At 42.4% G+C, this 27,121-nt stretch overlaps 1 protein-coding gene across 2 annotated transcripts in view; it reads right to left on the bottom strand.

Annotated features, from left to right (window-relative positions):
• The window catches only part of LOC126262904 (monocarboxylate transporter 1-like), a 116,666-nt gene that overhangs the window by 53,292 nt on the left and 36,253 nt on the right, over positions 1 to 27,121 (bottom strand). For both annotated transcript variants that reach the window (XM_049959808.1, XM_049959807.1), the window contains one exon: positions 5,684 to 5,810. In XM_049959808.1, coding sequence (XP_049815765.1) covers positions 5,684 to 5,810 — 127 coding nt within the window. The remainder of the gene's footprint in view (positions 1 to 5,683; positions 5,811 to 27,121) is intronic.

Below are 27,121 nucleotides of genomic sequence, written 5' to 3'. Positions count from 1 at the left end.
TTCTTCATGTCTAATTTCATTAATTAAGCACCCTAAACACTAATGAGGCACCCCAACATCTAAGAGGCAAGGGGACTCACACTAATGAAGCACCCCAACATGTGAGAGGCAAGGGGACTCACACTAATGAAGCACCCCAACATGTGAGAGGCAAGAGGACTCACACTAATGAAGCACCCCAACATGTGAGAGGCAAGGGGACTCACACTAATGAAGCACCCCAACATCTAAGAGGCAAGGGGACTCACACTAATGAAGCACCCCAACATGTGAGAGGCAAGGGGACTCACACTAATGAAGCACCCCAACATGTGAGAGGCAAGAGGACTCACACTAATGAAGCACCCCAACATGTGAGAGGCAAGGGGACTCACACTAATGAAGCACCCCAACATGTGAGAGGCAAGAGGACTCACACTAATGAAGCACCCCAACATGTGAGAGGCAAGAGGACTCACACTAATGAAGCACCCCATGGGAACATCATTCTACTACGTCCATGTCGTTGTTCTTGGGTAACGCAAAAAGTAGGATACAGTACATTTCGTTCAAAAATACACTAATTTGGCGTAAAGAGAGAATTGGTGCACATTTTTTTTATAGTTTTGATGCGTCTTTCTCCGATAATTCTAAATAAATCAGAGTTCTTCCCCAATTTTACTTTTTTCTCGATTTCAGCGCCATCTGTCAATGGTTTAAAAATGTTTCAGACAAAACTTCATTACTTTTTTATGGAGAATCCGAATCTGCAATAAAAAATTGGTGTTAATATTTCATAGTTTCCCTCCGCCCCACCCAAGAGAGCGGGGGCTGCAGGTCATGTATAGTATTATTTGAGGTCCCCCTTTGAGCTTATGAACCTGTTTTACCCACTATTTTTACCCGATGTACAGTTTTCGAGATAATCCCATCCGAAACTTCAGATGGGCCACCCTGTATACATACCATTGACCACAGCGAGACTGAATGCCACCCGGGCCTGGTGACGTTGTGGGCACATATATAGTATACAAGCGGAGCCGAGTCGAATGAGGAATCATTTTAGCGACGAAGTAGGCTTCAACTGAGGAAATACACTGTCATATGCGACTCTGGTAAACGAGAGATTGTTAAGGGTCCGCACGTAGAACGAGTATCTGGGAAACGGCGATGCTCGTCACTGCCCGCGTGCTACTGTCGTATCTGTGGAAAGTGTTTGAAGGCAGCTGTGACCACACAGGACAATGCAGATGCAGGCACAAGTGTTTCGAGCAGGCCGTTCAACGCACTTGTTGAACGTGCGGCTCTGCAGTAATCGACCCCTGCGTATTCTCATGTTGACCTAATGACATCATCAGTTACAATTGCGGCTGGCAGTGAGCCACCGTCGTTGAACCGCAGATCAATGGAAACTGGTCGCCTGATTGGGTGAATCAGATACGCCGTCATTCAAGCTCCTCGAAATAGGCATCGCTCCACGGATAACGGCGGAGCAACAGTATTAGACTCTGAGCGACATTCGCCTGGGTTTCCATTTGACATGTGGTAGTATAGTAATTGAAGACACCACGGCCGACGTGGTTATTATTCGGCACTACTTGCACACCTGCGCGCTTGATGGCTTCCCCGACGGTGATGGTGTCACCCAGTGGGACAATTGCGTCTCAAGGAAAGAGCAGTGCAGCGCGAGGTATCCGCGCGGTCTTGGGCGTCCTGTCACGGTTCGCGCTGCTCCCCCCGTAAGAGGTTCGAGTCCTTCCTTGGGTTTGGGTGTATGTGTTGTCCTTAGCGTAAGTTAGTTTAAGTTAGATAAAGTGTAATTTAGGAACCGATGACCTCAGCAGTTTGGTCCCATAAGATCTTACCACAAATTTCCAATTTTTTTTCAGTGCAGTGCTACAGTGGTTTCAAGAGGATGGTATTGAACTCACGTTGATGCCTTGGCCACCAAATGTTCTTGACGTGAACCCGGCATATAGCCTGGATGCTATCGGCGCCTGTTGCGCACCTGTAAACCACCGGCTTTAATTTACGCGAGTTACGTGGCTTTTGCGTAGACATCTAAGTAAACCTACGAATGCCTAATCGAATCGACGCAACGAAGAGTCGCTGCCATATTGCGTTTCAAAGATGAATGTTTCGGCGCAACAGTGTAGTTCGCAAAGCGCTCCTGACGACAGTTGGCACTTTTGGCTTCCCCTCTCATACACAGCTTTTCTGAGATGCTGGCCATCACATTTTCTGCAGTGCACTGGCATGCCACAGTGTCGCACTAAATGCTCGACGACCTGACGCCTACTCACTGTGGACTGCTCGGACTACAGTTTAGAGGCAGTAGCACAGACGTTTCATATATAGATTCCTTCTTATGGTTCTGCGGTGTGCCGAGTGTAGCCACCACCAATATAAATCAGTGGCGGAAAACACAGAAGAAGTAATCTGGGATGCGCAACTCGACATTTCAATCCTGTGCTACTGTATACCAAACCAGTTCCTTGACAACTATGTCACTTTCAGTAAAATAAGGCGTAAGATAAAGGGCAGAAAAAGTAGAAATAAAGAACGTACCAGATTTATAATTTGTTGTCCTCTTTATTTAGGTCATCAGTATTCTGACTAACTAGTCACAACTTCCTTTTTTGTTCTTACTGCATCACAACAGAGTCGCACAACGTCCTCATTTATTTGTTGGATATATTTCAATCTCTCTTCCTCTCTCGCCGATTCTGCAGAGAAGCTCTCCATTCTTATTTTATCAGTCACATAATTTTCAACATATTTCCATAACACCGCATGTCAAACCTGCGATTCACTTCTTTTTCGTTTTCCCACAGTCCATGATCCGCTTACATCCAATTCTGTGCTCCACACGAACATTCTGAGTAATCTCTTCCTCATATTAAGCTATATTTTTTAAACAAATAGACTTCTTGCAGTGGAGAGTGCTCTCTTTGTCTCACTTTGCTTGCAATGTAAGAATTCCTTCACTTCCACTACGTTGCCTCCGATTTTGATGTTAAGTTTATGGTTAAGCTCTTATTGCTACTCCTCATTACTTTCGTCTTCCTTTGGTTTACTCTCAGACCAAATTCAGTTTTCACCAGACTCTTCATTCCATTAAACAGATCCAGTGAAGCTTCCTCATACACTGACGAGAGCATTCCGTCCATGAGAACCATTTAAACTGAATTTTCATTCCAGTCCTAAAACTTTCTCTTGTTTTCGCGGTTGTTTCTTCGATGTACAGCTGTATAAGAGTAGACTAGGAAGAATGCATCTTTTCTTAATGCTATTTTTAATCAGAGCAGTTCTCTCTTGGTCTTCAGTTCTACACTCCTGGAAATGGAAAAAAGAACACATTGACACCGGTGTGTCAGAACCACCATACTTGCTCCGGACACTGCGAGAGGGCTGTACAAGCAATGATCACACGCACGGCACAGCGGACACACCAGGAACCGCGGTGTTGGCCGTCGAATGGCGCTAGCTGCGCAGCATTTGTGCACCGCCGCCGTCAGTGTCAGCCAGTTTGCCGTGGCATACGGAGCTCCATCGCAGTCTTTAACACTGGTAGCATGCCGCGACAGCGTGGACGTGAACCGTATGTGCAGTTGACGGACTTTGAGCGAGGGCGTATAGTGGGCATGCGGGAGGCCGGGTGGACGTACCGCCGAATTGCTCAACACGTGGGGCGTGAGGTCTCCACAGTACATCGATGTTGTCGCCAGTGGTCGGCGGAAGGTGCACGTGCCCGTCGACCTGGGACCGGACCGCAGCGACGCACGGATGCACGCCAAGACCGTAGGATCCTACGCAGTGCCGTAGGGGACTGAACCGCCACTTCCCAGCAAATTAGGGACACTGTTGCTCCTGGGGTATCGGCGAGGACCATTCACAACCGTCTCCATGAAGCTGGGCTACGGTCCCGCATACCGTTAGGCCGTCTTCCGCTCACGCCCCAACATCGTGCAGCCCGCCTCCAGTGGTGTCGCGACAGGCGTGAATGGAGGGACGAATGGAGACGTGTCGTCTTCAGCGATGAGAGTCGCTTCTGCCTTGGTGCCAATGATGGTCGTATGCGTGTTTGGCGCCGTGCAGGTGAGCACCACAATCAGGACTGCATACGACCGAGGCACACAGGGCCAACACCCGGCATCATGGTGTGGGGAGCGATCTCCTACACTGGCCGTACACCACTGGCCGGCTACTCCCCATCCTTGACTACTTTAATCTCATTTTCCAAAGACTTTTGTATGAGAACGTCGGCTGGAACTGGCAATGAATGCTCGTGTATGATACATTTGTGATGTACTCTACTTCGACCATATCGCTCCTGGCTATTAATAACTATCAGGGCTACCTGCCGAAAGCGTAGCGATTATAAGCATTTGCCCTATCGTCCTCGACTTTGGAACAATCTTCCTCAAAATATTACGCAAATTAAAGTCGTTCGAAACTTCAAAAGACAGCTAATGGCCCACTTCCTATCACAATAGCTGTCTTCTCTGTAGCTCACTCTCGTCAACCCTCCCACCCCCACAGCCATTCCCTCCCCTTCTCAACGGACTTCTCTGTCTAAATTCTCTTTTTTACTAGTAGCTATTGTCACTTTCATTTCAGTCTTACCATCTTTTATTAACCCTGCTAGTTTTTCTAATACCAAACAAGGCTTCAGAAGTGCTGAACTAATCAGTATCATTCCTAATTCTTCTACTGTTTTAGTATTATTATTAATGTTACTGCTATTATTATTATTATTATCACCAGTTATTACTTCATTAATAATACAAGTCATTATTATTGCGTTTGCTACATAATAACCAAGCAATATCATTCTTAATTTCTACCTTGACTGATCATCACTATTAGTGTTATTATTATTAGTATTGTGATTGTAATGTAATGTTTTTTGTATGTGTTGTTCCTGGTCGGATGTAAGAGAGGACCTTAAGGCCCTACCCTGGTTAGGCTAGATAACCAATAAATAAATAAATATATTTGAGTGTCCAGCTTGTATGACTGATCTTTTCAACTGAACTGCAAAATTTACAGTCACAGAGAACTTGGAATGCGCAATTCCCCAATACCTCAACATCTCTGTTATTCACACATTGGGCTCCTCACGATTCTCTTAAATTTCAACATTCTCTTCATCATTAGTAAATTTTGATATGAGTCTACATATATTTCTGGATACTTCTTACAATCCCATGTTTTCCTCTACTGTAGCATTCAAATCCCCATGGATGTTACATTTCCATCTTCTTGTACGTACTCAGTAATCTGTTCAGATACTCTTATATGTTATCTCTCTCTCTCTCTCTCTCTCTCTCTCTCTCTCTCTCTCTCGCACACACACACACACACACACACACACACACACATACACACATAAACACACACTTCATGTTTTGCTTGTGATGTGGGCATTTATACCTGCATTACTCTTGTTTACGTTCGTTTACTGTCAATTCTGATGTGAAGAATCCTGTCAGTGCGCCCTTTACAGTAGCTCACTTTCTGCCATTTTCTGCCGCCGTCGATATTACCATCAAATTTGTTTGACCAAATATCTTTATTTTATTTTCATTCCTCTAGGTAGTGACCCTTGAGTAGATTGACTACCTGGTCCCTGCCTCTACCCTAACTGTCGCTTAATCACTTAGGTATAACTGTGTGTTTACATCGATTTTGCTGTACTCACCGGAGAACTGCATCACTGCCTGCATCGAATTCATGATGACGGCTGCGCTTGTTGTCTCCAGACCCAAGGACAGCAACTTGTCGCCAAACAGCATGCTGAATATCGTGTTGAGGCACTGGTTGGTCATCTGTCGTAAAAACAAGAAATGCCAGTTGAGGGTAACTACTGAGACTTCATTACCCACTACGCATAGCGGGACAAAAAGGCGTGAAACACGAAAAAGCAATAACAATTAAATCACAAAACTTTTTACGGGATGTGACAAATTGGAGTAGAATTAACAGATTCACGTTGCAGTTTGACATAATTTCTAACTAAAAAGAAAAGCAGGTTAATTGCAGAGCTCTTGTATCCGAAGTTTGATCGCTGAAGGACTACACAATATCTAGCAGGTGGCGCTGTAGGTATCATTGCAAGACTAGGTCAATAACTTTCGAAATCAGAAGCTGAAAACGATACAAAATATTACTTCCTCTCGTAGTTTCACGTGATATCCATGATGATGAAATTAAAGAATTAAAACAGTATTCCTGAGTGTAATGACAGTTGTTAATCTGTACGCACGTTTCATAGTAATGGGAAGCATAGAAATGATAATGTTGTATTGCACACAGCGCGATATTCTATGGAATACAGATGCAGTGTACATGCGTAGCCTTGTGCAATACAAGAGTATCTATTGTCAATAAAAAAATCTTTTTCAGTTACAAAAGCAATACACACTATGTTTTTTGGGGGTGTCCGCCTTGAACAAAACAGTTGTATCTTTTCTTCTATTTCCGAGACATGTTTCGCTGAAATTTCCGCATCATAAGTGGGCTTTTATTTTCTTTCTTGTTACCATGTGCTGTGGGTTTTATAGTTTTTATTGCATTTATTTTCTTTCGGAGTTTGTCATTTTTCTGGTTTCCCCATTGTCTTCACTGTGAAAAAATGTAATGTGTAACTTTCACTGTAACTGTTTGCCAAACTGCGTTATTGATTCCGACATCTAAAGAGTAAGCGAAATATCAGTGTTCAGAGATTCCCTAAGTAAGGTTGCTGACTATTTTCTTTAACTGTGTAGTCGACGTTAGTGTTCAGAAATGTTCAAATGTGTGTGAATTCCTATGGGACCAAACTGCTTAGGTCATCGTCCTCTAGACTTACACACAACTTAAACTAACCTATGCTAAGAACAAACACACACCGATGCCCGCAGGAGGACTCGAACCTCCGGCGAGGGGGGGGGGGGGGGGCGTTAGTGTTGACTATAGTGTTAAAAGTGTCACTTTCCATAACGATCCATGATACCAACAATTATCAGGATCGCTCTTGCACTAGTGAACCATGTCTGCACAATGTATTTCTCTGGTTTATTAACGCTGTTCTCCAAACCTTATCTAGAGCAATTTCTTTCATTCGTACATTTTACTGATGCGACCAAAATTGAAAATACAGAACGTTCACCAGACGTGAGAGCTGCACACAGTCAGGTTGCTTTTATTCACACCGACTTTTATCCCAGAAAGCAAAAACAGAAATAACTGCATTTGGAATCAAGCATTACTCCTGTTTGACTGATCTTCTAGGGGACCAAATCTAAAAAAACACGTGATAAACCTTCAGTCTGCACAACAATGTTCTTTTTCAACCAGATATAAGGAGCATGTTATAAGCTCGTAGGACAAAAATTTAATCGCCCATAGGAGACGCCGAGCTAATACCATGCAACAACGCCTCTAACATTGATGATGGACTGAACCCGCCAACGAAGAGAGTTGGAGCTTTCTTCATGTATGCAATATGCAACTGAAGCCTCCCCTCGGTGTTTTCGCCTATGCTATTTGTTACGTTTCACCCGCAATTCCTAATAATCCCAGAGACTTTCTAAGGGATGACGATCGTCTAAATTACCGGGCAGTGTAGAAGCGACAGGATATCCGAGGCGCCACCAAACCAGGAACGTATAGGCGCAGGACAGCAAGCACGGCTATTGCCATCGTGTTAGACGGAAAGCTCCACAGCATACTCTTCACGATCGTGTTCCAGATCACAGAGAAAGCTGAAGTAAACATTCTGAAACTTTTTCACGGTAACTTGCATGAGTGTTCACACGTCGTGCTAAGAAACACCCCCCCCCCCCCCCCCCCCCGCCAAACACGACAATACCACCTCTAGGAGCCCCATTGTGGGGCTTAATACCCGCTGAGAGGTAAAATTAAATTTTACGACGGGTAAAAACAAGAGCTTTCGATGGTGATTCGTTCAAGGAACTAAATCACTTCTTAAAAATTCTTTCCTGTTATGATTCTAACAACATTTCTCTTGGAGTCCTGCGGTTTATTTCGCTTAAAAATAAACATGAACAGTCACAACAGCAAGAAACTTCTTTTTTATGAGATTACCGCTTTCGGTCTGTTTTAGACCATCTTCGGACCTACCACCATGATAGTAGACGGTGGTGGTGAATAGAGCAGGCGTTACGACTACACGCAGTTAAGGTTTGTGGAGTCGTTTACCATCACCCATCACCGTCCACCCTCGTGGTCGTAGGTCTGAAGAAAGCCTAAAACAGACCGAAACCCGTAACTTCATAAAAAAAGAAGATATTTGCAGTTGTCACTGTTCATGTTCAGTTTTACTGTTGGGTTCTGATAACGGTGACACTAATAATGGCTTTTTTTTCTAGTACTATAATTTACGCCTGATACAATGTGGTGGAGGATACAGATTATGAAACGAGTCCACGAACATCATCTTCCTCACATTTTTTTTATTTATTTTTTATTTTTTTTATTTTTATTTTTTTTTTTTATCATCAGTCTTCTGACTGGTTTGATGCGGCCCGCCACGAATTCCTCTCCTGTACTAACCTCTTCATCTCAGAGTAGCATTAGCAACTTACATTCTCAATTACTTGCTGGATGTATTCCAAGCTCTATCTTCCTCAACAGTTATTGCCCACTACGGTTCCCTCTAGTACCATGGAAGTCATTCCCTCATGTCTTAACAGATGTCCTAACATCCCGTCCCTTCTCCTTATCACTGTTTTCCACATATTCCTTTCCTCTCCGATTCTGCACAGAACCTCCTCATTCCTTACCTTATCAGTCCACCTAATTTTCAACATTAGTCTACAGCACCACATCTCAAATGCTTCGATTGTCCTCTATTCCGGTTTTCCCGCAGTCCATGTTTCACTACCATACAATGCTGTAGTCCACATGTACATTCTCAAAAATTTCTTCCTCAGATTAAGGCCGATCTTTGATATTAGTAGACTTCTATTGGCCAGGAATGCCTTTTTTGCCATAGCTAGTCTGCTTTTGATGTCCTCCTTGCTCCGTCCGTCATTGGTTATTTTACTGCCTAGGTAGCAGAATTCCTTAACCTCATCTACTTCGTGACCATCAATCCTGATGTTAAGTTCCTCGGTTTCACTCAGGATAACTATGTCATCAGCAAATCGTAACATTGTCACCTTGAATTTTAATTGGCTGTTTTAGGCGCTTCAGTCTGGAACCGCACGACCGCTACGGTCGCAGGTTCGAATGCTGCTTCGAGCATGGATGTGTGTGATGTCCTTAGGTTAATTAGGTTTAAGTAGTTCTAAGTTCTAGGGGACTGATGACCTCAGATCTTAAGTCCCATAGTGCTCAGAGCCATTTGAACCATTTGAACCAGTTCCCCTTGACTATTAGATTTTCATCCCCCTTTACATACTGTATTACCCTTTCAATATCGTCACACACTTGTTCTATCTCTTCATCTTCAGCTTTCGACGTAGGCATGTATACCTGAACTATCATTGTCGGTGTTGGTTTGTTATCGATTCTAATAAGAACAACCCTGTCATTGAACTGTTCACAGTAACATACTCTCTGTCCCACCTTCCTATTCATAACGAATCCTTCTCCCGTTATACCATTTTCTCCTGCTGTTGATATTACCCCATACTCATCTGGCCAGAAATGCTTGTCTTCTTTGCAGTTCACTTCACTGACCCCTATTATATCTAGACTGAGCCTTTGCATTTCCCTTCTCAGATTTTCTAGTTTCCTTACCATGTTCAAGCTTCTGACACTCTGCGCCCCGACTCATAGAACGCTATACTTTCGTTGATTATTCACTCTATTTCCCATGGTAGCCTCCCCCTAGGCAGTCCACTACCGGAGATCCGAATGGTGGACTATTCCGGAATCTTTTGCCAATGGAGAGATCACCATGACAATTCTTCAGTTACAGGCCACATGTCCTGTGGATACACGTTACGTGTCTTTAATGCAGTGGTTTCCATTGCCTTCTGCATCCTCATGCCGTTGATCATTGGTGATTCTTCTGCCGTTAGGGGCATTTTCCCACCCCTAGCACAAGAGAGTGCCCTGAACCTCTGTCCTCTCCTCCACCGTCTTTGACAAGGCCGTTGGGAGAATGAAGGTGACTTCTTATGCCGGAAGTCTTCGGCCGCCAGTGCTGATTATTAATTAAAATTTAAGCAGCGGCGGGATTCGAACCCGGGGCCGAAGACGATTATGAATCAAAAATGCTACGCCTAGCCCCAGCCATTATACATGGTGTCACGCATCTGCAACAGAAACATTGATACATGTACATCACATATTGTTAAAAAGCTCCTGAAAAAAGTCTTCTCCGAGTTGTAAACAGTTACTACAATAGACTATAAATTGGTCTATTCACTCTGCAACGATAAATGAACTAAGTGACAGCACACCACAACAGTGACTATGTAAATGTTATTAGAATGGTGCAGGGCCTACATATTATTATTATTGGTAGCAGTCATTAGACACAAATCGTTGTTAGCCTGAAGTGTTCCACTTACTGCCAGATCAGAAGTAAGCAGGCCAGCAGTCACATGAACAAGCATTAAGTACAGTACAGGCATTTTAATATGGCTGAACTTAAATGGGGGTGCAGGGCGTGGCTGAAGCAACTCGCATATCTAGCGAGACGAGTGGTGCAGAGGCAGCACGTCTTGCAGCAAGCGGCTACCCTCGATGTGGACAATTAGCTTTCTTTTCTGAGAAAGAACTGTAGGTAGCACTCTCGATGCTCCGGAAATTATTTCATCATCTTATAATAAAAGACTATTACAAACAAGCAGTACCAATTGTGTCACTGACTCATTAGTTTGTGGTTTAACAAAACACCTACAAAAATTACATTCAGTTTATTTTTCGTCATTCAAAAAATAAAAGTGTACAAAGAAAACTGTTTTTTATCGTCTGAAGTTTAGTTAGAGCTATGATTGGGAGGGACGGGGCAGCGTGGCGTAGGTGCAGGGATGTGCAAGGGGTGCGCAGTAGACTGCTGCGCAGCTTGCAAGCCAATCAGCGCTCTTTCTGTCTCCGCGTACCTTACTGTGTAAACTTCTGCCATACTTGAACATTCTGTCGGGCGAAACGACGATGGACTGATCTCTGTGGAATTATGTATGTTCTGTAAGCTCATATGGCTGAAACACCTAGAAGACACCAGGTATTTTTCAAATAGGCAAAGAGCTAACGTCCCAGACGGCTACCGTTTATTGTTACTCTGTTGCTAATGCATAGGGATGGGGTAGAGGACTACAGCGTTATCTAGTTGTTGATTCCCGAAGCTGCAGTGATTTCCTTTGTCAGCAGCCACTGTAACGAGACGCGAACCTGTACTAATACTGCTTTTTTCGTGGTAGCGGTCTCTGACAACGCACCTGGGACTTTGCGTTATGGATACAGTAGCCAAGTCTTCATCTGCTGTTCATGTCACAGACCCTCACTTTTAGGATACTGTTTCAAAATGGTTTGAGGACTGTTCAAGAAGTGATACTGGATTAGATAGTGACAGCCGAATTGAAAGCGAACGTGGTTCAGAACAGGAACAATGCGAAAGTGCAGACGAATTTGTTTTGCCACCTGTGAGATTCTTGAATGAAATATGTAGTGTAAGTGATGAAAACAGACTTGTAGAGACTGAATCTTTAGCTAAAGGTTCTGCTACAAATACATTCCGTTGAAATAAATATCGCTGGTCGTCGAAGGCTCTTCCAACAATGGCCAATGGCATTATTTTTCCGCCTATTGGACCAAGTGGGGTGAATCCGTTTATCCTTCACGATTCCTACAAAAGCGATACTCTGATGAGCTGCTTTAATTTTTTGAAGAAGTTTGCAAACTCGATCGTGACGCCACAGATAAAAAGCGAGTCAACAGTTGTCAAACAGCCCGAGAACTCCGTGCATCCATTCACAACCAAGAGTAGGAGTCGTTGTAGAACGATTGGAGAAAAGCGAAACATGCTCCACCTGTGACCCAAAAAAAGAAGAGAAAGCCTTCTAACATTTTTCATTGATGCAAGGAACCAATCTAGCTTGATTTCTCTACAAAAATTTCCAGTGAGTGGAAAAAACCTCTGAGAAGAAAAAAACCTGGAAACTACTAGTGTAGTGCAGTTTTTTGAATGTTTTATTGGGGTTTCTATGTTTTTATTATTACATGAATAATGAACTATAAAAATACAGCAAAAAGTAAAATATAGAGTACAGGGTATTTGAGTTTTCATAGCATTACCATTATCGTGTAGTATTATCTACATTTTGTTCAGTTTTTAGCAGAAAAATAAACTTTAAAATTTATTTAAATATATGTTTTCATGCGGTATTAATGTAACGTTTTACATAAAAGATTGAACTGTTACACTGAAACACCAAACGCAATTTTTATGTCTGTTTAACCATAGCGATCAGTCAGACCGCATCTCGGACGCAGTGTGAGAAAAAAACGACATGGGAAGCAATGGGCTAAAGTGTACTCGTTCGTCAAACATGAGGCACATTCAGGCGAGCCGGTCTGCGACGTTGCCAAGGTGCAGGAACGTAACGTAGTTGCTGTCTGTGCACTTCCACCCCAGGTGGCAACACAGCATTGCTTGTCAGCTACGTGGCCACAGGCCATTAACGCTGTCGCCGACTGCAGCTAATATTTGATGCCACTCAGTGGTAATGGTTTCAGGAAGGTTTGGAACTACTGCCGCGCACAATGCGTGGTAAATACTTCAATGAGCCATAGACACCCTCGGCGCCTTGCATCATTTGAGGCGAAATTGCGACCCATCCAATAACACAACATGCCTCCAGTCAGTTACAGCCCCATTCAAGATGTGCGGCTCTATGAGGCGCTGTCACCAACGGGCTTTTGCGAGAGTCGGACCACCTACAGACGTTGCATTCAGCTCCCCTCGTTTCGTCTGAAAGTGGTTGAGATGGACCTACATTCAGTCACTGCACCAATTCCCGACGACTTTGAAATTTTTGTCATTGACGAGGTGTGACATCGTCTCACGTCGGGTGGGATATTTTTACAACCACAATTCTTAAGCAGTCTTAAATGGGTCCGAGTGATATACCATTCGTTTTAGACCCTTCGGACAGTCTATGTTGATACACCGACAAATCGGGTAACTTAATCCAAGTGTTGCAGATGGTAAGGGGGTGAATCAGATGCAGAACTTGCAGGATATTTTTACCACTGTTCTTAAGTGGTCTTAAATGGGTCTGAGTGGTATACCATTCGTTGTAGACCCTTCAGACAGTCTGTGCTGATACACCGACAAATCGGGTAATTTAATTCAAGTGTTGCAGATGGTTAGGGGGTGAGTCAGATGCATAACTTGCACTCTATACAATGTGTAATATGTTGCGAGTTCTGATTTCTGATCATTTCCATAAATTATTATTTTTTACATGTTGTCACAGACATGCGATTAGCTACTTAACAGGGAAATTGTTATCTTTATAAATTTTCTACTGGCTGTGAGTTTATTATCCTTTTAGAACATATTGTTTCCCAGATCGAAAGTATTGCTACACAGATAACCAGTTACAGTCAGTTGAATGGCTATCTTCAGATCTGCAGAGGTTTACAATGAAATACAGGTCAATACATCTTACCAAAACCAACATTATTGTAACACAGTTAAGTAGAGTATATAACATACATGGTAATATCAATGCTGTTAAGTAAATAACAGCATTTTGTGTGTGTACAACACGTAAAAAAAAATAATAATTTATGGAAATGATCATAAATCAGAACTTGCAACATATTACACATTGTACAGTGTGCCAGCCACTTAAGTATTTTAATGTATTATTGGATGTCAGATTATTAGTATACATTTTTTACATTACACTGTCCCATGGCGTTTTTATATAACAAAAATTGATAAAGTAGTTGGAAACTCGTACCTTAAATATCCCTGCAGCTTTGTGCGTTAAATATTTAAACTTTTCTAACAAGATCCATTATGTTCTATTATGTACTGTTATGTTTGACATGCAATCTAATGACTACTACCGAGCGAGGTGGCGCAATGGTTAGCACACTGGACTCGCATTCGGGAGGACGACGATTCAATCCCGTCTCCTGCCATCCTGATTTAGGTTTTCCGTGATTTCCCTAAATCGCTTCAGGCAAATGCCGGGATGGTTCCTTTGAAAGGGCACGGCCGATTTCCTTCCCCGTCCTTCCCTCACCCGAGCTTGCGCTCCGTCTCTAATGACCTCGTTGTCGACGGGACGTTAAACACTAATTTCCTCCTCCTCTAATGGCTACTAATAGATTTTAGGTAACTGGTGCATTTTATTTAATCCATAAATGAAAATGCACTGGTGTAACTTCATATGTTAGATGTGTCATACTGTAATGCCACCTCGTGAGAATAGCTTTGAGTTAAGGTTTAATGATCTGAGGAAGTTATTTTGCCTGTTTCCATCGGCGAGACTACTTCAACTGTTTCCCATGTCAAGAAGGATTGCGTGTTATATTGCTTATGGTTATTATCTCAGAAAGTGTAAGACCATCAAACACATGGAATCCCGCGCCGGATTTCTCTTTCGGCAAGTGAGAGTGCTCAGCACTATATATGGTGTATAATATGTTGCAAGTTCTGTGATTATGGGGTGAGTAAGTAATGTACATATAGGACAATAATGTAGTGTCTGTGATGACATCGGATCAGTTCCGTAAATTACCATTTTAGCGTGTTGCACGCAAACATACGATTAGTTACTTAATATCACTAATATTACCGTGTATGTTATATACTCTACTTGACTGTATTAGGACATTTTTGGTTTGGGTAAAATGTATTGACCTACATCTCGTTGTAGACTGTTGAAGATCTGAAATGACTGAAACTCGTTATCTACGTAACAAACTTGCGATCTATGCAATAAAGTGCTCTAAAAGGATATTAGACAGGAGATCACCCCCTGCTTCCACCGACGATGACAGGTAATCGTTTCTCCAGGTTCTTGAAACATCTTCCAACTTGATTTTACTGAATCCTTAGGTTCTTGCAAGATGATTTTGTTCCCGGCTGCCGTAGGGAAAGATTTCTGTGTTAGCAGAATTCCCTAGCCCAGTTCTTCCCAGCTATTTGTACATGCCTATTAAACCCGTGTTCAACACTATTTCCTTCTGTACAGGTTTATGCAAGCTCACATATATATTTAAGTACTAATCCATACCGTGGTTGCTGTAGTTCAACACAATATTTAGCTACTTCCTCTTTCATTTCCTCAGGAAACACTGATTTGCAGCTGCCTAGTTAACCAACAACAGCAACAGCTTTCAATCTCTTCCTGAGCGTAGCCTTATTCATCCCACACAAATGGACAGTTGATTTACTTTCACTCAACAGCAACCTATCCTTAATTTCTGCCATCATATTCTCTGGAAATACCAGATTCCTATCATATTTTCTTTTGTACCTTTCCATATTGAAGAGTGCACTGATATACAAAAAAACTCTGAACATGCAAGCTACACAATGAATAACTCCTAGCTTTCTAATAGACTTTGTAAATATCTATCACATATGTCTGCAGTGATTTCTTTGTGTGCAAAGGAGCAAACAATTTTTGTAAATAATTGATATTTAAAAGGTCTACAAAAATTGTTCCTTATTTTATTTAAGTGTATGAATGCCATAACGTACGTAACCTCTCACATTTCTTACAGTATTTACGAACAGGAATTCTCATGATGTGTGACAAGGCGCACGTGTCCAACACTATACATTCGAACTCTTGGGGGCATACTCCTTGCATCGAGTGTAAATTTTAGCAGTTCGCAATACCATAAGCCCTCCTTACAATGCATGTTTTTGAAGATTATGTAGTGGTGTTCAGAAGAAATTCCTCTTCCTGCTACGTAGAAAGGATATAACAGTTGTTCACATCCACTCGTTGTTAAATCTGAATAACACTGAAAGAAAGAAATCAAACAACCAACTATGCATTTATTCCCTTAATAACTAAAATGATAGGAGCAGAGCATTAGTAATGCGTCTTTTCCCTTCTTGTAGCTGCCAACAGCGTACAGACACTTCCCCCAACAATTGCTAATAGTGACAATGAAATATCCAAACCGGTTATAAGCATTCATAGTCTTGTAGCTGCCGTCAGCGTACGGACAGTTCCCCCAACAATTGCTAATAGTGACAATGAAATATCGAAACCGGTTATAAGCATTCGTAGTCTTGTAGCTGCCGTCAGCGTACGGACAGTTCCGCCAACAATTGCTAATAGTGACAATGAAATATCCTAACCGGTTATAATCATTCGTACTCTTGTAGCTGCCATCAGTGTACGGACAGTTCCGCCAACAATTGCTAATAGTAACAATGAAATATCCTAACCGGTTATAATCATTCGTACTCTTGTAGCTGCCATCAGCGTACGGACAGTTCCGCCAACAATTGCTAATAGTGACAATGAAATATCCTAACTGGTTATAATCATTCGTACTCTTGTAGCTGCCATCAGCGTACGGACAGTTCCGCCAACAATTGCTAATAGTGACAATGAAATATCCTAACTGGTTATAATCATTCGTACTCTTGTAGCTGCCATCAGCGTACGGACAGTTCCGCCAACAATTGCTAATAGTGACAATGAAATATCCAAACCGGCTATAAGCATTCGTAGTCTTGTAGCTGCCGTCAGCGTACGGACAGTTCCGCCAACAATTGCTAATAGTGTCAATGAAATATCCTAACCAGTTATAATCATTCGTAGTCTTGCAGCTGCCATCAGCGTACAGACAGTTCCGCCAACAATTGCTAATAGTGACAATGAAATATCCAAACCGGTTATAAGCATTCGTAGTCTTGTAGCTGCCGTCAGCGTACGGACAGTTCCGCCAACAATTGCTAATAGTGACAATGAAATATCCTAACCGGTTATAATCATTCGTACTCTTGTAGCTGCCATCAGCGTACGGACAGTTCCGCCAACAATTGCTAATAGTAACAATGAAATATCCTAACCGGTTATAAACATATGTACTCTTGGACACTGCATACTCTTACACAACTTTGCCCCACCAGACGTTGATGTCAATGCCATGGATTACATTCCAAACCTTTTCGCACTGTCCCTCGCAATGAGGGCATGTGGCACTGGTAATGGATGCGCATATGTTTTGTGTCTGAGCTCTTCAACCAATAAGAAAAATAATAATATGTAGGTTTTGCAGCAGTATAGTAACCTATACATAGTTACTATTGTGTTACGCTGTCAGTTCATTTCTTGTTGCGAAGACAATAATGACCAGATTTATCAAATATGGACGTTTAACCATATGTGATGTACATGTTGTAAGAGGTCCATGACTAAGAAATTTATTGCTAGTGCACTCGAGCAGATGTTATTTCGATGGATTGCTCACGCGCTGCCTGCGATATGTAAGCTATAAGAGAATCACAGGCCAGAGAGCAGTGTCGGCTGCAGTAGGAGCAGTGTGGGCAGCAGTGGTGGTAGCTCGCAGTCGGGCGGTTGGGCCGGTCGTGCCTGAGCGATGTAGTATAAGGTAAAAGCAGCCGCACGCATATCTAATTTGTTACAACTAAATTTTTACTATTGTCATATCAAGTTCCATGCAAATGTTTTGAAAAATATTTTAATAATAATCTTTCTTACAAAAATTAACTTTTGACAATCATTCATCTGAATTTAAAGAATTTACTGATTTCTCCAATCCATGGTCATCCCAATTATTGTAACGAAAAATCAGCTGTTTCTTTTTGTACATGACAAATCTAGTGGTCTACGTTGCACTGGGCTGTGCCAGAAAAATTTCTTATAGGAGCAGATATATACGCGTTATCTGGCGACTTCATTGAGATAAGAATTTTCAGTTTACTCAGAATTATCATTCAGGGCCATGACGCAGCACTGCTGACGTCCAAATTTACCTGTTCAGAATTACAGTCAGTTAATTATTGAAAGGTTATATATGAGTCACACTTTTTATTGGGAGGTTAGTCACGCTATTATTACGAGGTTACAGAATTATAGACTGTTGGGAGGTTACAATAAATGTGAATGTTATAAGTATGTTTATATTTTTTTTCTGTCGAGAGGTTACAGTGTCTCAATTTTACTGTGGCGGATGTGTGATACAAACTGCAAAGTACCTTCTAATGGTGGCACTATGCGGCGGCACCTGGTTTCACTCTCTCCCCTCTCTTCCATCATCAATAACATAAAAGCGACACTACAGTATGAAATTAAACATCATTTTTGTCTACAGGTACTTTACACATTGCATGTAATGCTGTTACGAGGTCGTGAAGTCTAGTGCCCTGTACCATGCACTTAGCTGTATGCTGACAATCTTAACCCACGTGGAAGAGTTGGGAGGTTTTATGAAGTATCAATACGTGAGCTGTTGGTAATCAGAGAGTGTGTGAGGCATGTTAAGTGATTAAAACATTTCACTCAATGCTCTACGAACTCATTTTGTCTCTAAGTTAGTCCTGCTTTGCACGTGGGCACAACACACAGAAAAGGAAAACTAAAACCTTTGAAACCACATGTATCACAAATCTGTAGTAGAGGATAGGACGATACTTCAATACGAACTAAAACTAACAAATACATATGGTTGTTTAAGCACAGTACCGACCAAGAGTAGGCCCTAAGGCCACGTGTTCTCTCAGCCTAAACATAGAGTGGAAAACAAACTTTATATCACAATAGTTGAAGCGCCTCGTGAACCAAGAAACAGTGCTCCTTCTGTGACACTTGTTTCTTTCCTCTATTCCGTATGATGCCTTCAGTGCAGCGCACCAGTGGCTTGTAGTTTAAATCTGACCAATAACTGCTAGCGGTTACAGTCGACTTGTGCTTGGATGTTTGCAGTGCCTTTGTGACAAAGATTTCTCTTCCCGTTATAATATTGTCAACAATAATTGCTTCTTTCACTGGTGGCTAAGGTGCTCTCATTTACTGTCGACCGATCTCGGTGATAAGCAACCGTCCATCATAGTCTCTATTTAAATAATTTAGAAGTACAGGGTGATTTTAAAAAGAAAGAAAATAATTGAAATGTTTATTGCAGACAAACTATGAAAGATACAGGGTGTCCGAAAAGTCTTTCCCTGATTACATAAATTGATAACTCAGGCTAGAAGTAAGATACAAATATGAAACTTGTGTCGAATTGTTTACAACTATCAAAGTTTTTTTTCTGTTTTAGGTTCGCAGTATGTAAGTAGTGGATGAGGTGCAATGCCCAAGTTGGCTAAAGTGTGGACGGAAATTGAATATCGCCTAGATGTGCTACGTACTACCAAGGGTGCTCATGTGGAAGTTTACTGATGTGTGAAAAAAACTTTGATAGTCTGTAAACAATTAGACACCAGTTTCATATTTGTATCTTACTTCTAGCCTGAGTTATCAATTTATGTAATCAGGGAAAGAATTTTCGGACACCCTGTAGAAACACATTGCACATGTCACCGGGTAGAAGAAGGTTTAACCTTTTATGTTCGTATATCATACTCTCAGCATGAGACCCATGTGTTGCTGTAGAAACATCGATAAATCGATACAGTACTCCGTTTCATTCCTCACACGAATCAACAGGTCCCTGTTTATTGCATCGACAGCTGCAACATTTCGATTACTCAGCTCTAGAAGAGTAGATGCCACAGGTGGGACAAAGACTCTGTCCTTTACATACCCCATAAAAAAGAAAGCAAGGTGTGAGGTCTGGTGACCTGCGAGGCCGGAAGCAGTGAACAAGAGCTCGTTGTCCATCTCTTCCAATCCAGCATTGTGGGATTGTTAATGAAACGCTGCTCCTCAGTGTTAGAAATGGTTCAAATGTCTCTAAGCACTATGGGACTTAACATCTGAGGTCATCAGTCCTCTAGACTTAGGGGACCTAAATCTAACTAAGGGCATCACACACATCCATGCCCGAGGCAGAATTGGAACCTGCGACCGTAGCAGCAGCGCGGTTCCGGACTGAAGCCCCTAGAACCGCTTGGCCGCAACGGCCGGTTTCAGGATGCCGTTAGGTATAAATCTGAAATCACTGGAATCTTGGCGAAGTTCATGAAACAACCCATTTTGCAGCATGTCCATTTATGGCATTCCAGTCACAGTTTCCTCCACAAAAAAGGTCCACATGGCACTAAACTAAATGCTCACAGTCATTCCCCTGATATTATGTAGTCTTTCTGTCTATGTTTATGGCGGTTTACTTTACCCAAGAGATGGAACGACGATTCGTCTGAAAAGGATGAGTCGTTCAGAAAAAGTGTCCTCTACCATATCCTGGAGAACTGAAATGCAAAATTCGTACCTTATATTATGGTCGGCGAAAAGCAGTTGCTACAGTAATTGCAACTTGTAAAGCTTGTAAGGGATTGTACCCGTGGTCTAGGGGTAGCGTCTTTGATTCATAATCAAAACGTCTTCGGTCCCGGGTTCGATCCCCGCCACTGCCTAAATTTTGATAAATCATCAGCATTGGCGGCCGAAGACTTCCGGCATAAGAAGTCAGCCTCATTCTGCCAACGGCCTTGTCAAATAGGGCGGAGGAGCGGATAGAGGTTCGGGGCACTCTCTTGTCCTAGGGGTGGGAAATTGTCCCTAAAGGCGGAAGAATCAGCAATGATCAACGACATGAGGATGCAGAAGGCAATGGAAACCACTGCATTAAAGACACGTAACGTGTATCCACAGGGCATGTGGCCTGTAATTGAAGAAGTGTCATGATGATCTCTCCATTGGCAAAAGATTCCGAAATAGTCCCCCATTCGGATCTCCGGGAGGGGACTGCCAAGGGGGAGGTTACCATGAGAAAAAGATTGAATAATCAACGAAAGGATAACGTTCTACGAGTCGGGGCGTGGAATGTAAGAAGCTTGAACGTGGTAGGGAAACTAGAAAATCTGAAAAGGGAAATGCAAAGGCTCAATCTAGATATAGTAGGGGTCAGTGAAGTGAAGTGGAAGGAAGACAAGGATTTCTGGTCAGATGAGTATCGAGTAATATCAACAGCAGCAGAAAATGGTATAACAGGTGTAGGATTCGTTATGAATAGGAAGGTAGGGCAGAGGATGTGTTACTGTGAACAGTTCAGTGACCGAGTTGTTCTAATCAGAATCGACAGCAGACCAACACCGACAACGATAGTTCAGGGATACATGCCGACGTCGCAAGCTGAAGATGAACAGATAGAGACAGTGTATGAGGATATTGAAAGGGTAATGCAGTATGTAAAGGGGGACGAAAATCTAATAGTCATGGGCGACTGGAATGCAGTTGTATGGGAAGGAGTAGAAGAAAAGGTTACAGGAGAAGATGGGCTTGGGACTAGGAATGAAAGAGGAGAAAGACTAATTGAGTTCTGTAACAAGTTTCAGCTAGTAATAGCGAATACCCTGTTCAAGAATCACAAGAGGAGGAGGTATACTTGGAAAAGGCCGGGAGATACAGGAAGATTTCAATTAGATTACATCATGGTCAGACAGAGATTCCGAAATCAGATACTGGATTGTAAGGCGTACCCAGGAGCAGATACAGACTCAGATCACAATATAGTAGTGATGAAGAGTAGGCTGAAGTTCAAGACATTAGTCAGGAAGAATCAATATGCAAAGAAGTGGGATACGGAAGTACTAAGGAACGACGAGATACGTTTGAAGTTCTCTAACACTTGAGATGCAGCAGTAAGGAATAGCGCAGTAGGCAGTACAGTTGAAGAGGAATGGACATCTCTAAAAAGGGCCATCACAGAAGTTGGGAAGGAAAACATAGGTACAAAGAAGATAGCTGTGAAGAAACCATGGATAACAGAAGAAATACTTCAGTTGATTGATGAAAGGAGGAAGTACAAACATGTTCCGGGAAAATCAGGAATACAGAAATACAAGTCGCTGAGGAATGAAATAAATAGGAAGTGCAGGGAAGCTAAGACGAAATGGCTGCAGGAAAAATGTGAAGGCATCGAAAAAGATATGAATGTCGGAAGGACAGACTCAGCATACAGGAAAGTCAAAACAACCTTTGGTGACATTAAAAGCAACGGTGGTAACATTAAGAGTGCAACGGGAATTCCATTGTTAAATGCAAAGGAGAGAGCAGATAGGTGGAAAGAATACATTGAAAGCCACTATGAGGGTGAAGATTTGTCTGATGTGATAGAAGAAGAAACAGGAGTCGATTTAGAAGAGATAGGGGATCCAGTATTAGAATCGGAATTTAAAAGAGCTTTGGAGCACTTACGGTCAAATAAGCCATAAGGGATAGATAACATTCCATCAGAATTTCTAAAATCATTGGGGGAAGTGGCAACAAAACGACTATTCACGTTGGTGTGTAGAATATATGAGTCTGGCGACATACCATCTGACTTTCGGAAAAGCATCATCCACACAATTCCGAAGACGGCAAGAGCTGACAAGTGCGAGAATTATCGCACAATCAGCTTAACAGCTCATGCATCGAAGGTGCTTACAAGAATAATATACAGAAGAAGGGAAAAGAAAATTGAGAATGCGCTAGGTGAAGATCAGTTTGGCTTTAGGAAAAGCAAAGGGACGAGAGAGGCAATTCTGACGTTACGGCTAATAATGGAAGCAAGGCTAAAGAAAAATCAAGACACTTTCATAGGATTTGTCGACCTGGAAAAAGCGTTCGACAATATAAAATGGTGCAAGCTGTTCGAGATTCTGAAAAAAGTAGGGGTAAGTTATATGGAGTGACGGGTCATATACAACATGTACAACAACCAAGAGGGAATAATAAGAGTGGACGATCAAGAACGAAGTGCTCGTATTAAGAAGGGTGTAAGACAAGGCTGTAGCCTTTCGCCCCTACTCTTCAATTTGTACATCGAGGAAGTAATGATGGAAATAAAAGAAAGGTTCAAGAGTGGAATTAAAATACAAGGTGAAAGGATATTAATGATACGATTCGCTGATGACATTGCTATCCTGAGTGAAAGTGAAGAAGAATTAAATGATCTGCTGAACGGAATGAACAGTCTAATGAGTAAACAGTATGGTTTGGGAGTAAATCGGAGAAAGACGAAGGTAATGAGAAGTAGTAGAAATGAGAACAGCGAGAAACTTAACATCAGGATTGATGGACACGAAGTCAATGAAGTTAAGGAATTCTGCTACCTAGGCAGTAAAATAACCAATGACGGACGGAGCAAGGAGGACATCAAAAGCAGACTCGCTATGGCAAAAAAGGCATTTCTGGCCAACAGAAGTCTACTAATATCAAATACCGGCCTTAATTTGAGGAAGAAATTTCTGAGGATGTACGTCTGGAGTACAGCATTGTATGGTAGTGAAACATGGACTGTGGGAAAACCGCAACAGAAGAGAATCGAAGCATTTGAGATGTGGTGCTATAGACGAATGTTAAAATTTAGGTGGACTGATAAGGTAAGGAATGAGGAGGTTCTACGCAGAATCGGAGAGGAAAGGAATATGTGGAAAACACTGATAAGGAGAAGGGACAGGATGATAGGACATCTGCTAAGACGTGGGGGAATGACTTCCATGGTACTAGAGGGAGCTGTAGAGGGCAAAAACTGTATAGGAAGACAGAGATTGGAATACGTCAAGCAAATAATTGAGGACGTAGGTTGCAAGTGCTACTCTGAGATGAAGAGGTTAGCACAGGAAAGGAATTCGTGGCGGGCCGCATCAAACCAGTCAGTAGACTGATGAAAAAAGAAAAAGGGCTTCATAAGCAGGCATAGCTTCAGAACACATCACTTCGTTGTTTGAGGAAGTTGATGTTCCTGGTCTGCCCGTGTTGTGGATTTCTGAGGGCTCCGTGTGAAAGTATCTCGGATATACTCGCAGTTTTCATCCGATGTGCGTACTCGATCAGTGCTCTTTCCTTTGCACATAAACAAATTTCCAAGATTTTTTTACGTCTGTCACAAATCTGCTTGAACAGCGGCAGCTTCTTGCTGAATCGACGACAGAATGCACGTTGCGGTTCAACAATGGATTGACATCACACAAATTCAAATACACGAAATTATTTCTCTTGTGGTGTGGTCGCCATGTTGCTACTGACAGCATAGCTGTGTCAAAATCTTGAACCTTCCTGTTTCCAGTCTTTTACAGTCCGTCTGTATTCTTTCTTTTTGAATCAACCGGTATAATAAAGTACTTAACACTAGTCCATATATTAATTGACATTAGATATATTCCGTTCTGCAATCTGGTGATGAGTTCTTCGAGAATGTGGAACATGTCTGAAACACAAAAGTGTAAAACACAATTTACGACAGTTTTGATACGATGATGTTCTTTGCTCAGCGAAATAATGAATTAAGTAACACTGCAGTGTAAACCTCTTATGATTGTACAGCGTAGTTTACTCTGATGGTAGACATTTGCCCGCATCTCGTGGTCGTGCGGTAGCGTTCTCGCTTCCCACGCCCGGGTTCCCGGGTTCGATTCCCGGCGGGGTCAGGGATTTTCTCTGCCTCGTGATGGCTGGGTGTTGTGTGATGTCCTTAGGTTAGTTAGGTTTAAGTAGTTCTAAGTTCTAGGGGACTGATGACCATAGATGTTAAGTCCCATAGTGCTCAGAGCCATTGTTTGGTAGACATTTGTTTTTGTAAATAGCACAAAAATACTGAAAATCATGAGCAACTCTTGACTACAATAGCAATTCCAACAATGTAATAAAAATCACTACATTATAGCCTACTAACACACAGACCTACCGAAATTGGTATTTCGTTTCGACAGCGCGAAATCATTGAATATCCTGTTAATGAGGAAAACTGTGCTGATGACATTCAATTCAGGTTTCTGATTGAATATGGACATGTGTGCATAGGCGCCAGACGAGATGGTACAACATCTCAAAGGCGTGAAAACGAGTGTGCAAGCTGAGGCTCGCAACAGCCATCCTCGAACTGTCTGCTCGGTACGCAAGAGTTGACGAGTTTACTGGAGACAACAGACGTGTCACTATGAATAAAAACGCTACTAAACTTGCAATAGGACACAGGTTATTGCAGGACGTGTTCGAAGCTTGGTTTGTAGATAAAATTGTGCCTATTGTATCGTAAGTTTATAGCCCAAAGGCAACAAAGTTCTGAGAAGAACCATCATCTAAGGCCTACTTCAGAATGAAGGACGCATTTTTTGGATGAGTATTGAGACTAGCGATAGTTCATCATTATGCTCGTCAAACAAAATACCAAATTATAAGACGACAGTACGCTTGCAAAGTTGGAGACTACGTCTTTCTGGATGAAGATGATAGCACTCCGATGGACATTTTTTGTACCTTGACACTACGTAAGTGCCGTCCTTTAAACCTACATTCGAAGCTCCATCGCGTATTACACAGTTAACGCCCCAGGGAAGTGAATCATCCTGCATCTCGAAGTTTATTCTACAGTTTCGACTTAGCACCTTTCCATCTTTTCGGTTCTGTGAAAGAACAGCATAGCCTTTAACACTACGAGGCACTGCTAGACACCCGCAAAAATGCGCTAATGTTTTCAGGCATTGGAAAACATGTTTCCAAGAAAATGCAGACAATATTGAGAAAGAGTCAGGAACGTCTGTGGATTAGAAACACGTACATGTTTTGCCTAAAATATAAAATTTCGTAACAAGGTAGTATTACCCTCGTGAGAATTCCTAAATGACGTTACCATAGATTTTAACAGCTATCTTCTACCCTCCTCATTAACACGATGTCACGAAAGTGCGTGGGTGCCCCGAACATCTACAGCCACTTTACGATGTGTGACGGAGGATCCTTTGCTCCATCCCACCTCCTGCTCGCTGTTCCGTCCCCCTGCAGGCCATTACGTCTTTCGTGACTCGGAAGGTCATGCGTTGGTGGGAGGCTCAGTGGCTGGACGTGAGGGATAATAAGTTGCGAGCGGTGAAGGATTCTGTCCGACCGTGGCTCACCTCCTTCCGACAACGACGCGCTGAGGAAGTAGCCCTTACACGGCTTAGGATAGGACATTGTCCTTTGACACATGGTTTTCTGTTACGTCGTGAGGAGCCACCAGCATGTCAGACATGTGGGACACAGCTGTCGATACGACATATTTTAACTGAGTGTGTTTTATATGCGGGTTTGAGGGAAGATTTCAGTTTCCCACCAGACCTACCCTCTCTTTTAACTAATAATGAGGCGAGTGTCGCTAGAGTTTTACGTTTTTGTGTGATGTCTGGCCTTCTTCCCAAAATATTGGGATTGAAGTCTTAATGTGCTGTCCAGTGGTTTGGTCACCCATTATTTGTAAGTGGTCACTCAGCCACCGTTAATTATTTTTACCTGTTTGTACTGGTATTTTATTTTTAGTTTTATCTACCTGTTGTGATGTGCTTTGTCCAATCTTGAAATTTTAGCATTTACAATTCTCGCAAAGATCGGCTCTGAATTGAACTTTTGGGAACGGGCGCTGATAACCTCGCTGTTGTGCGTCCTAAAACACTAATAATCATCATCATCATCCTTTGCGTTTCAGTGTCTCATCCACCCTTCCTGTTCCAGTCGCGTATGGTTCGCTGGAAAAAGTGGAGATAAGCCTCAGTGTCGACTCGAATCTCTCTAATTTTATCTTGATTGTCTCTCCACGAGATGTACGTAGGAGCAAGCAGTGTATTGGCTGGCTCTTCTAGGAGCATACGCTGTCGGAACTGTAACAGTAAATGACACTGATGCAGTACACCTCTCTCGAAGCGTCTGCCACTGGAGCTGTTTGATCATCTACGTGACGTGCTCACTAAATGAAACTGTAACACAGGGCGCTGCTCTTCTTTGGAGCTTCTCTTTCCTCTATGAGTCCCATCTGGTACGGTTCCCATACTGACAACCAGTATTCAAGTATTGGACGAACGAGTGTTTTGCAATCTACTTCCTTTGTCGATGGATTACATTCTCAGAGGATTCTTTCAATGGATTTGTCCAGCACCTGCCTTACTCGCAATTACTTTTATATGGCCGTTGCTTCTGACGCATAGTCCTAGGTACTTTATGAAACTAAATGCTCTCAGTCATTGACCTGCTATTGTGTAACCTTACAATAAAGGATCTTTCTTTTATGTATTCGGAATACGTTACACTTACTTATGTTTAGAGTCAATTCC

Source organism: Schistocerca nitens, chromosome 6 (assembly GCF_023898315.1).
Source record: "Schistocerca nitens isolate TAMUIC-IGC-003100 chromosome 6, iqSchNite1.1, whole genome shotgun sequence".
NCBI classification, from domain to species: Eukaryota; Metazoa; Arthropoda; class Insecta; order Orthoptera; family Acrididae; genus Schistocerca; species Schistocerca nitens.
Note: the sequence above shows the minus strand (reverse complement) of the source record. Positions and strands in the feature narration are given on the sequence as shown.